Source organism: Neomonachus schauinslandi, chromosome 8 (genome assembly GCF_002201575.2).
Source record: "Neomonachus schauinslandi chromosome 8, ASM220157v2, whole genome shotgun sequence".
Taxonomy (NCBI): domain Eukaryota; kingdom Metazoa; phylum Chordata; class Mammalia; order Carnivora; family Phocidae; genus Neomonachus; species Neomonachus schauinslandi.
Window position 1 is genome coordinate 20,106,964 of NC_058410.1, and position 12,226 is coordinate 20,119,189.

Consider the following 12,226-nt stretch of genomic DNA (forward strand, 5'->3'; position numbering starts at 1 on the left):
ATTGTATTAGAGGAAAAGTTTTCAATGATCTGATCTTAACGTGGTGTTAGTATTCTGTATGCCATACTAATAGTAGATTCTCCCTTAAGAGTTCACTGCATTGACTCTCAAAATGTTGCCTTTTGTGTGTTTGTAGAGACTTCATGCTACCCATAATTTGATGGAATTGTTGGTAGCCAAGCACCCAGGAATACCTCCTACCTTACGAGATGGCAGACTTGAGGAAGAGGTAATTATTTTTTTATTCTGTCTGTAAAGAAATCTTTTTTTCAGACTTTATCACACATCTCATTAATATTTCCTAGGGCATATAACATCTAAATAAAAGTAATCATATGCTTTCCTGCTGCTTTTATGTCCCAAATTTTGCTTTGGTGATTTGGTGATAGGAGAGAATTGCAGTAGTCTGTATTATTTTGCTTCTCTTGTGATCTGCTTGTGGTTATGTGGTAACTGCTTTCATAGATATGGCTGTACCATGGTAGCCAGCAGCACATAGAAAGAAAAAGGAAGGAAATGAAGGAAGGAAAAAGACCTTGTTGATCTCATGGCAGATCTGCAAAAGATGCGGTTTAGTAAAAATAAAAAGTTTTGTGCTTACTCCACCTTTCTGTATATTACCGAGGGCAGTAAATAAATTCAGTGTTTTGGTGGTATTTCTTATGTCCTCTCAAAGAACTTCCTTCTGCAGTAAGTTTTGCCTCATTGGAAAGAATGATATAAATCATTTCACTGTAAATTGTTGATGAGCCTATTATGCTAATTCCCTCATGGATTTTTGCCTTTTTAAAAGTCAGATATGGCAAAGCTAAAATCAAAAGAGTCATAGTATGTTTGAAATGAATTGAACCTGTAACTGGGACCTTTTTTATTTGAATTAAGATACAAAGTGAGATTGTATAAGTATGTACAGCCCTTTCTTAATGTTAGATGACAGTCTAAGTGTTGGAGATTTTTAAATGAAATCTCATTCCCATTGCAGGTGTCTAATCTTATATACAATCAGTCACTTGTCATGAGCGACAGGAAACTCTAGGAGACTGTCCAGTCTATTAGTAGATAGCTCTAATGACCAAATAATTATAGCCAAGGAATTTTAATGGAAATTAATCGGAAGGTTGTGACAGGAAAAGGAGAAATGCATCATGGGAGAAGAAGAAAAAATGTGTCACACTGGATAGATAGATTTCCAAGGAGACCACATAATTTTTGCCTTTCATAGAATATGAAGCCACAGATCCAAGAAATCATCTACTTCAACCACCAGCGTTTGCAAATGAAGTAACAGAAGCCCAGAGAGGTGAAATGGCTAGTCCAAAGAGATGTATCTGTTCAGTTGAACCTCATGAAATTGCCATTTTTGTAAGTCAAAGGGTCTAGTATTGGCAACTTCACATGGGTCAGCCCACCTCTAAGTGGAAGCGTTAGGATTTCCTGTTCAGGAGTCTTTCTGGTTTCCCTCCCACTATCCCATGTCCACAACACCTATGTTACTGTATATTCTCAAGTATTATTTCCAAACTGAAGTAATTTCAAAAAGTTGTAATAACTAAATCAGACAAATTCTAAAAGATTGCTTTGCCTCAGGATTTGAAATACGGTTGTTCTTCCCATTCCCTTTTTTTAATTAAAAATTAGATAGAGGGGCGCCTGGGTGGCTCAGTTGGTTAGGCGACTGCCTTCGGCTCAGGTCATGATCCTGGAGTCCCGGGATCGAGTCCCGCGTCGGGCTCCCTGCTCAGCAGGGAGTCTGCTTCTCCCTCTGACCCTCTTCCCTCTCGTGCTCTCTATCTCTCATTCTCTCTCTCTCTAAAAAAAAAAAAAAAAAAAAAATTAGATAGAAATTTAGGAAGCAGACCCTTGGGATTTCTTAAATTTTGTGACTTACGAGTAAATGTGGTCTCTTTAATATCTGTCTTAGGAATTTCTAGCTTGGCTCTTATGTTCTTGACAGTATACTTAGAGAATTCTATGCTTAAACTGTGTTAAGTAGCTTTACGTACCTAAAATATACCACATTGTTCTTGCAACATTATACTGAATTATTTTCCAGACCTGGAATGAAAGTTTACATTTGTTTCCTGTTTCAACACAGGCCAAACAACTGCGAGAGCATTATATGAGCAAGTGTAACACAGAAGTCGCTGAAGCACAGCAAGCTTTGCAGCCTGTGCAGCAGACCATACGGGAGCTCCAGAGAAAGGTGCGTCCCCAAAATGACTTGGCTTACCTGTGTTTGTCTCCATGTAGCATTTTGGACTTTGTCTTGGTTTGGAGAAAAACTTGAACTTTCTTATTCGTCTTGGAATTCTTAGCACCTAGTCGGGTGCCTGTCCCATAATAAAAAATGTTATTTGCTGTTCGCAGTGTTTAATTGAATGAACAGGTGTGTAGATAAATCACCTATTTGGAAGCTGTTCTCTTTCCTTTTTTTAAGCTATGATGGGTTTTTTCTGACCTTGTGTAGACAATAAGTTGTCTTTTGAAGAAAGTAAAGACTGGGTGCCTGGGTGGCTCAGTCGTTAAGCGTCTGCCTTCAGCTCAGGTCATGATCCCAGGGTCCCGGGATCGAGTCCCGCATCGGGCTCCCTGCTCGGCGGGGAGTCTGCTTCTCCCTCTGACCCTCCCCCCCTCATGCTCTCTCTCTCTCATTCTCTCTCTCAAATAAATAAATAAAATCTTTAAAAAAAATAAAAAAAATAAAAAAAATAAAAAAAAAAAGAAAGTAAAGACTTCCATAACCTCCTTTTGATCTTAGATATGTATGTTTCCAAAATCTTTTCTTTTAAGGATGTCAGAACATTAGAAACACGGGTATTTTTCTTACAGAATACATGCCATTTGTCATTTCTAAAATTTCTCTTTATGAAATCAGTAGCAAGCCTAAAGAGGAGGCTACCACAAAACACATTGTCTTTCTTATTTTAACCAGTTACTCCACACTTTATTCTTCCTAATACACTAATTATTTAGTATTCAGGCATATAATTTTGCTAGTAATCATAGAGTATTATTGAGTAGAATCTAGTTCAGTTAGTTGAAGATTAGTAGGATGTCTTTATTATGCTGAGAAAGAGACCTGTCACCTTTTCAAATATATACAGTGAATACTGAGTTTTCATTTTGGTAATGTATTTTTTTAGCACAACTGTGTTACACAAATACATACAGTAAATTTTCAGTCATCCACAGTAGTCAGGAAACAGGTGTTCTCTTTAATTATGTATGCAAAACTTGTATGCACCCATTGTATATAGAGTATGTATGCTTGTCTTCCCCACTGTTATAATTCCCTTGAGACTAGCATTTATTGCTTCCTTTGACTTTTTCACAGCACCTTTCCTAGTGATAGGAACATAGTGAGCACTGAAAAAAACATGAATTGATGAGCTGTTGTCTTTTTTACAGATTTATTCTAATTCTCCTTGGTGGCTGAATGTGATCCACAGAGCAATAGAATTTGCTATCGATGAGGAACTTGTTCAGCGAGTGCGAAATGAAATAACGAGCAACTACAAGCAACAAATTGGCAAGTTTTCTATGTCAGAAAAGTAAGAAAATAGTACAAAATAGGATAACTTTGAGTAATGACCCCAAATATTCAGATCATTTCATGTTAAGAGGTACAATTAACTATCAGAACATATTATGGTTATGAACATCTGGATTTTACATATTGTTAAGAGTACATTTCAAACAAATATTAGCTATAAGTCTGAAAAAACAAACCTGTGTTTCTTCTGTGTATTAGTCATTTTTAAATAGTCCCTTTTTAGTGTTTTTTTAATCTGCTTAAAGTATATTCATTGTATCTTTGTTGGACGCACCGAAGCCAACTCTAAGCAAAGTCTTGAAATAGTCTTTGTTTTGGAGAAATTTGTCCTTGAGGTAAGGCATTCACGCTTCTACTGTGTAAATCACCCTCAAAGAGCTAAGCATCATAGCACCACAGTGGCCCAGGTTTTATGTTGTAGAGTTACCTGCTGTCTCCCCCGTCTTTCTTTGTTCTCATCAACACTTACCATTCTTTAGGGTCTTGGTCGGTATGTTGGATTGTTGCTCTTATTGTATAAATGGTAAACAATTCTTCCCAAAGACCAAACTTACTCTTTATCGAAAGTATCTGCAGGGGCGCCTGGGTGGCTCAGTTGGTTAAGCGACTGCCTTCGGCTCAGGTCATGATCCTGGAGTCCCGGGATCAAGTCCCGCATCGGGCTCCCTGCTCGGCGGGGAGTCTTCTTCTCCCTCTGACCCTCTTCCCTCTCGTGCTCTCTGTCTCTCATTCTCTCTCTCAAATAAGTAAATAAAATCTTTAAAAAAAAAAAAAAGTATCTGCAGTGATTTAACCCAAAGGAATGTCAGTCTAATGTGGGGACTTGAGGAATTGTGGTAGGACTATTGATTCTAGGTAGGGGACAGAGAGAGATCTTTTATTGCTTCTCAGATCACATCCCAGTATAAGGTCAGCCTTGGGATTAATGTTGGTTTTCAGTGAAAAATTCAGCATAAGAATATCTTTAAAATGTTTTAAAGTGTTCGTTTTACTCTTTTAAAGCCTTTCCAAATGTCTGCTAAAACCCTAAAGAGATGTGCTATATTTTCCATGTGTCATTACTAATTTAGATGTACAATCATCATCTTTTTCACCATACAGAGCTTGACAGGCTTCATTTCTGAGGTATATGCAGTACATTAGACTCCTGAGTGCACTTCCTTTTTCTCTATTTAACCCAAGAGTCACCATTCCAGGATAAGTTGTCATTTAAGTCATGATTCATTTTATCCAGTTTTAAAGTTATGTACTAATGTGTTCTGCCAGCATTGTGGTATCAGCCGAAAAGAAAATCTTAAAGTTGTTTTTCTTAAATCACATAGAAACTACTTAAAAGTTGCAAATTCCTATATATGAGAACATAGTCCCTAGTAATAGTCTTGAGGTCCCAGGGCTATTAAAGGACCAACAGGTAATGTAAAACAAGCCATTCATTACACATATTTTTCTCAGAAACATTAGACATAAATAGAAAGTAACAAACAGTTCTAAAATAAAATTTTTTTAAATGTTTAACTTACCATCTGGGAGAGTTAATATTTTTTGTATTGCATATACTTTCAAAGATCATTTTAATGTGCCTCTTTGTTTTTCAGTGAGATCCATATTTCAGAAGCCAAATGATTCATGCTTACTTCTTACCAATTCTTAGGAAAGGAAAACCTTAGTTTTCCTTAGATTAAGAGCACAGGTAGATTCTTGAGTCAGACTGCCTGTGTTCGTTGATATCCCAGCTCCACCACTTACTAGTTCTGTGACCTTGGGAAAGTTAGATAAGCTCTCTGTGCCTTAGTTTCCTCATCTATAAAACCACACGGCATTGTTGTGAGGATTAGTAAATTAATATCTGCAAAGTGCTCATGTACTTAAAATAGTGTCTACCATTTCGTGCCTACCACTAACATGTAATTATATATTCTTCTTTTTCACTTAAAGGACCTGCAAGAGAGAATATTGCTAAGACGGTTAAATGCTCTATTATGATAATTTTTTTAGCCCCTGTTGCATAATTTGCGAATAATACTGAATAATACTGATGTGAATAATATTGATACCTAACCTGTGTTCTTGTATCCCCATACAAATTCTTTTAGAAATTATTGAGCAGCTATTCTATTACATATTTTTTTAAAGATATGATCTAATTCTTACCTTCTAAAAATTAGCTTAATGAGGGGCGCCTGGGTGGCTCAGTTGTTAAGCGTCTGCCTTTGGCTCGGGTCATGATCCTGGGGTCCTGGGATCGAGCCCTGCATCGGGCTCCCTGCTCAGTGGGAAGCCTGCTTCTCCCTCTCCGACTCCCCCTGCTTGTGTTCCCTCTCTAGCTGTTTCTCTCTCTATGTCAAACAAATAAATAAAATCTTTAAAAAACAAAATAAAATAAAAATTAGCTTAATGAGTAGACAAACCCATGAACAATCTGAGAAATAGAAGTATGTATAAACACTTGAGCATGACAAAGTACTAAAATGAGTAATATTTTCAATGAACTCTACGGACAGAAAGAAACAGATTAGTGTTGTAAAATACTGGGAAGCCTTCAGGAAGGAGTGAACTCTTTTGAACAATTTGGAGAAATGAATGTATGGCATTTTAGGAAGGAGAAGCCAATAACTCCTGTTTGTATTTTCCATTTTCTAATTTCTTATTAGTCTTAGGTTTTCTTTCTCATTTCATAAACCCATTCATGTACACCCAAACATTTCTTTCCTTGGCACATTTCATTCAGTTTATTAAAAGATTTAAGAGTATTGTGTTTGAGAGGCATCTGAGTGGCTCAGTCAGTTAAGCATCTGCCTTCGGTTCAGGTCATGATCCCAGGGTCCTAAGATCAAGCCCCACATCTGGCTCCCCTCTCAGCAGGGAACCTGCTTCTCCCTCTCCCTCTGCCTGCCACCTGCCATGCTTGTGTGCTCTCTCTTTCTGTCAAATAAATAAACAAAATCTTTAAAAAAAAAAAAAAAAAAAGAGTATTGTGGTTGGATTTAACTCCTAACTCTGCTACATGATAGCTTTGTAACTTAAATTATTTTAATTCATTAAGCTTCATCCATAACATGAGCACAGTAGTATCTGTTGAGATAATACAGGAAAAGAGCTTGGCAAAGTGCCTGGCATTGTAAAATAAATGCTTAGTAAAATGTATATACATTTAAATAATATATGTATTATAAAATATATGTAATAGTATACATGTACACACATCATCATATATATGTATGTATGTATTTATAAACTCTTTGCAGCAAGCAATATAACTCGGCTATTTTTCTTCTTTCTTCTCAATTTTTCTCTTTATTTTTCATTCTGCAGTCACCTCTCCATATAAAGCAAGGATTTCAGGAGGGACATTTGTAGTCAGTCAGCATTAAAAAAGAAAGAATGTGGCAATCTTGTTCTTTCAAAGACATCTGAGACAGAGACAGATTCTGCAGACTCTGTTTCAGTTCCTAGGGACAGACTATCAAAATTTTGATATCTTTTATAGTAAATAACCCGATGTTGTTATACATTGTCTACTAGTATATTGAGCATACTACTAAGGTAAATTCACTCAAGGTAGGCTAGGTAAAATTGTTGCACATTTTCTTGAATATTTTATTTGGCAACCATTTTCTCAATTTGAGGAAATTGACCTACTCTTCTTTTCTTTGTGCTGTGTGTGATGCTGGTGATGGGAATTAGGTTCCATGACTGCAGAGGTCTTCAGTTCTTACTTACTACACAAATGGAAGAGCTAAATAAATTCCAGAAGCTAGTAAGAGAGGCTGTAAAAAACCTGGAGGGACCTCCATCTCGTAATGTTATTGAATCGGCAACAATCTGCCACCTCCGACCAACCAGACTTCCTCTCAACTGGTAGGTAATAGGAGAAGTCATGCAATGAAATGGAGTCATTCCATTCAGCTAGATTTCTTCTGAGAGAGGAAACAGTGACTCATCTAATAAAAGTTTTTTCATTTAAATTCTCACAGAAGTGGAAAGAAATATATTATTAATCTAACTTTTAAAAAACTCTCAAGGACCACATACTGAAAACTATGTATTTTTTTTTCTTAAATGGCATATGTGTTATAAAGAAAAAGTGAAGTATAAAATACTAAGCCTCTTTTAGAAATAACCTGATTGGTAGTTATGTTTGTAAATATTTCTCTGATCATTTCTTTCCTTTTCAGCTGTGTCTTTTGTAAGGCTGATGAATTGTTCACAGAGTATGAATCAAAGCTGTTTTCCCACACGTGAGTTCTCTGATTGATTACCATCAGGAGAATGAAATGTTTACAAAACTTGGTGTTTTAATTTATAAGACTATGTATTTTCCTCACAGTAACCTTCCTGTGTTTTTTTAATTACATCAATTCAGTGAACTTTGGCATGTGATCATTTAACATGTTCCAGTTTCACTTATACAAAAGTTACCCCCAAATGCTCGTGTCATCTAGTAATGTGTTATGAAGGGACAGTTTAGGGGAGTGACAGACTTTCAAGTCCAACACATTTCAACTCAAATCCCTGCCCACTATTGTGGGTGATTGCTTCTGTTAAGCCTCATTATCCTCATTCGTGAAATGAAAATAAAACAACATTTACCTCATTGAGTTTTTTATGAATATTAGATTTTAAAATGCACATAATTGCTTAGCATAGTGCGTGATACATAGTAAGAGTTCTGTAAAAGGTTAGCTTTCATTATTAATATACTTTCTCCAACACAAATTGGAAGTTCTCATCCTGTGTCAAGGAGTGAGTGCATAATGGTTGTGGTATTAGCAAAAATATTCCTATTTTACAAACAAATTGAAAAAAGGCGAAGTTCTGATTGCCTTGAAAAAAAGGAGATTGACAGTGTACTTTGAGATCATCTAATTTGCATGGTTGGTGGTGGTGGTGGTAGTTTGTGTTTTGTATTATGGTAATTCTCAGAGCTAGATTTTAGCATAAAAATGTATAGCCATTTTTTATTATGTCAGATTTCTGTCAAGATAATGGACAAATTTATAATGCCTCCAGCATTTTTAGAATTACTGTAGTTTTCCAAAGACTTGCAAGCGTGATCTTGTAGACATGATATTGAAGGTTGTTGATGGAAAGTTATTGACCTTGCTTCTCTCTTGGCTCTGCCAATAGGACTTTTACAATGCTTGTTAACCCACTGACAGTAGTTACTGTTGTTTTGCTCTCATATGTTTTCAGAGTCAAAGGCCAGACTGCAATATTTGAGGAGATGATAGAAGATGAAGAAGGATTGGTGGATGATCGAATACCCACCACTAGCCGGGGTCTGTGGGCAATAAGTGAGACAGAGCGATCTATGAAAGCATTGCTATCATTTGCAAAGTCACACAGATTTGATGTTGAATTCATTGATGAAGGAAGTACTTCAATGGACCTTTTTGAAGCATGGAAAAAGGAATATAAGGTACAGTATTTCAAGTTTTTTTTCCAATATTAAAAATTTTTCTTGTTTATATTTTAATTACTGCTTTGCTCTTTTCAGACTTTTTAAAAATCTACTTTAGAGACTTGGTGTATCATAATTTCTGTTTCCCTAAAATGTAATGATTTTAATGAAGAATAATGCAATAATGCTGAACAAATAAGGAACTTCTATAAAATTACTAAAAGGAAGTCATTATTAAAATAAAATTGATATGCCTTTTATTTAGCTGTAAAAGTGTTTCATTCTATTCTTAGCTTGATCTTACACTGAAGTTCTGTGAAATTAGAGTTTTGTTTTTGTTGTGTTTTGTTTTACTTTTGCTCTGTGAATAACAACCAAACATTAATAACTTTGAAGATTGGAGAACATAGTAAATATTTCTCAACCTACAGAGCTGGAAACCATTGCAGTTAATGGAGTAGAAAGTAGCCCTTTATATTTATATTTTGATAATTTTATCATATCACAACTTTGTACTTGATTGAGATTCCAAAATTCATTAATTTTGAATTATTCTTTATATTTGGATTTGTTATCCATTATCTTGTTTTGCAGGTGGGATGGGTGAGGAAATGAAAGAACTGTTTTATTTATAGTATTGTAATTCCATTTATATCTTTTTTAAAAATCTGAAGTTCTTGACTTTCAAAGCAAGATAAAAATTTCTATCCAGAAAAAGAAAATATGCTATCTATAATATCATTTCATATGTTTGATAAATTGGGGAATAATACTTTTGTAGTTGAAATCATTGATTCATAATAATTTTTTTCTTCTCACATTGTTATTCTAAATGCAGATGCACATTTACGCATAATTACAGCAAGCGATTGGAAGACAGTACTATATACAGTGTCCAGTTGCCCCTGCATTTTTCCTCTGGGCATATTTTGACGACATACTATGTCTCAGGATTGCCTATCATGAAGTTTTCTCAGATCTTTGTGAATTTTTTTCTCTATAACATTGCAGACTGAACTCTTACACAGCAATGCAAATTAACAAGCCACTGTTACACACATCAGTTGGGGTCTACCTCAGAGCATAAAGTTAGTGAAGAAAGCATATCAAAGATTTCATACTGACTGATAATATTTCCATAAGTTTCAGAAACATATATAACCAAATTATTAAGAATGTGTAGATTAGTATAACTAAATGAAAAATACAGAATTAAGTCCAATTCAGAATAGTGATTAGTCCATTGTAGGGGGTTGAAGTAAGAATGTGTGAGGAAAGAGGGATGCAGTTGAGCCAGGAACACAGACTTTCCAAGGCATTGGTTTTGTTCTCTTTCTTAAATTGGATGTTGAGTACTCAGTTGTATATTTTAGTATTCTCATTATCATATATACATATTATTTTGAAAATGTGAAATATTTTATAATAAAGAATATTTCTTAAAAAAACCAAGCAGAGGGGCACCTGGGTGGCTCAGTCGTTAAGCGTCTGCCTTCGGCTCAGGTCATGATCCCAGGGTCCTGGGATCGAGCCCCGCATTGGGCTCCCTGCTCCGCGGGAGGCCTGCTTCTCCCTCTCCCATTCCCCCTGCTTGTATTCCCTCTCTTGCTGTGTCTCTCTCTGTCAAATAAATAAATAAAAAAAAAAAAAAAAAAAAAAAAACCAGAGATTCCACAGGCTAATATTGACCTATAAAGATCTGTGGTCCCACCAAAATATCTTCGGGTGTTCTGTTCTAAGAATCTAAAGGTGCAATATTCTGCAGTGGCCTGTAGAGGTTATTCAGTCTTACATCCTCATCCTAAAAAATGGCCCCAAAATTGCTTATGTCTTAGACACTTACTGAAAAAAATGTGTATATCTTAGACTGCACTGAAGACTTTTGATCATGACACATTTCGGTGGTTTAACCGTTTTAATTCTGTGCATTAATTACCACTGTTCTTGTGTTTTCTGTTTTCCTAGTTGCTTCATGAGTATTGGATGGCTTTGAGGAATCGTGTGTCTGCTATTGATGAACTTGCAATGGCTACAGAACGACTAAGAGTGCGTCATCCTAGGGAGCCAAAGCCCAATCCACCTGTTCTTCATATCATTGAACCACATGAGGTAATTTGCAAGTAAATCACAAAAAACACAGCCAATAGGTGTCACAAAAATCCAAGGTCCATAGAAAAGTCAAGACAGTGATCTCTTCCATAAGAATGTACTTACTAATCTCTGCTCTTAGTTTAAGCCATATAAAAGTGTTTGGTTTTATACGTCAAAATGGACAAGGATGAACAATGTCATATCTAATACATGCATAGAATTCACTGTTTTGGTTCATTTGTTTCTCTTCAGATTGCATATTCCCGTGTTTCTGAGCACCTTCTGTATGCCAAAATCTAAAGGGGGTCTCAGTCAGTTTTTAGACATGTCCTTCTTACAAGCTCCATTTTTTCAAAGGAAAAGTGCAAAAGAAAAGTTTTTGATTGTTCTTACCTTCCCTAAGAACAATCAAAAATTTTTCTTTTGCACTTTTCCTTTGCTACTGATGAACAGATATTGACAACTTATCTTCTAATAAATCCCTCTTTATATCCCAGGATTAAAAAATGACTCTCCCAACCTTTTATCTCCCATATTAAAATATAATTTCCTTTATAGTTTTATTCCTTGTGTGTGAGGGTTTTTTTGTTCTTGTTTTGTTTTGTTTTGTTTTGTTTTGTTTAAGTAGGCTCCATGCCCAGCATGGAGCCCAGCACAGGGGCTTGAACTCATGACTCCTAGATCAAGACCTGAGCTGAGATCAAGAGTCGGACGCTTAACCGATTGATCCACTCAGGCGCCTCTATGTGTTTTAACTTTTAAATCTTTTTCTTTCTTATAAAGCTTGGAAACTTTACCTTAGAAAAATTTAAAAATATTCATTTTATACTATCTCAACTTTTAAAGTATGAATTTTCAGTAATTTTTTCCTGTGTAACCAAATTCCTCGTTTTATAATCTGTCTACTATTTTCTACTGGGCAGAGGAGGGAAGGGGTTTGGGTGTAGGTGTGAGTGTGTGCATGTGAAGGGAGAGTGCTTATAAAATCAGCAGATCATTTAGTTTTTCTTTATCCCATGGATATATTACTGAAAGTGTACATAAATAGAATTTGGGTTGATTTTTATCCAATTTCAAGTATATAGGGAAACTTCCTGTTTAAAAGAATTTTGTATTGAGTTTTATCTTCTATAGAGCCATGTGGGTATATGTTTCCTTTTAAAATACCTACTATCCATTTT

The 12,226-nt window shown here is 35.6% G+C and overlaps 1 protein-coding gene across 1 annotated transcript in view; it reads left to right on the plus strand.

The window, feature by feature from the left end:
- Positions 1-12,226, plus strand: part of SHPRH (SNF2 histone linker PHD RING helicase) — an 85,685-nt gene that overhangs the window by 37,118 nt on the left and 36,341 nt on the right. The window contains 7 exon segments of the mRNA XM_021693152.2: positions 137-229; positions 2,096-2,203; positions 3,409-3,551; positions 7,238-7,411; positions 7,729-7,791; positions 8,747-8,972; positions 10,920-11,063. Coding sequence (XP_021548827.1) covers positions 137-229; positions 2,096-2,203; positions 3,409-3,551; positions 7,238-7,411; positions 7,729-7,791; positions 8,747-8,972; positions 10,920-11,063 — 951 coding nt within the window.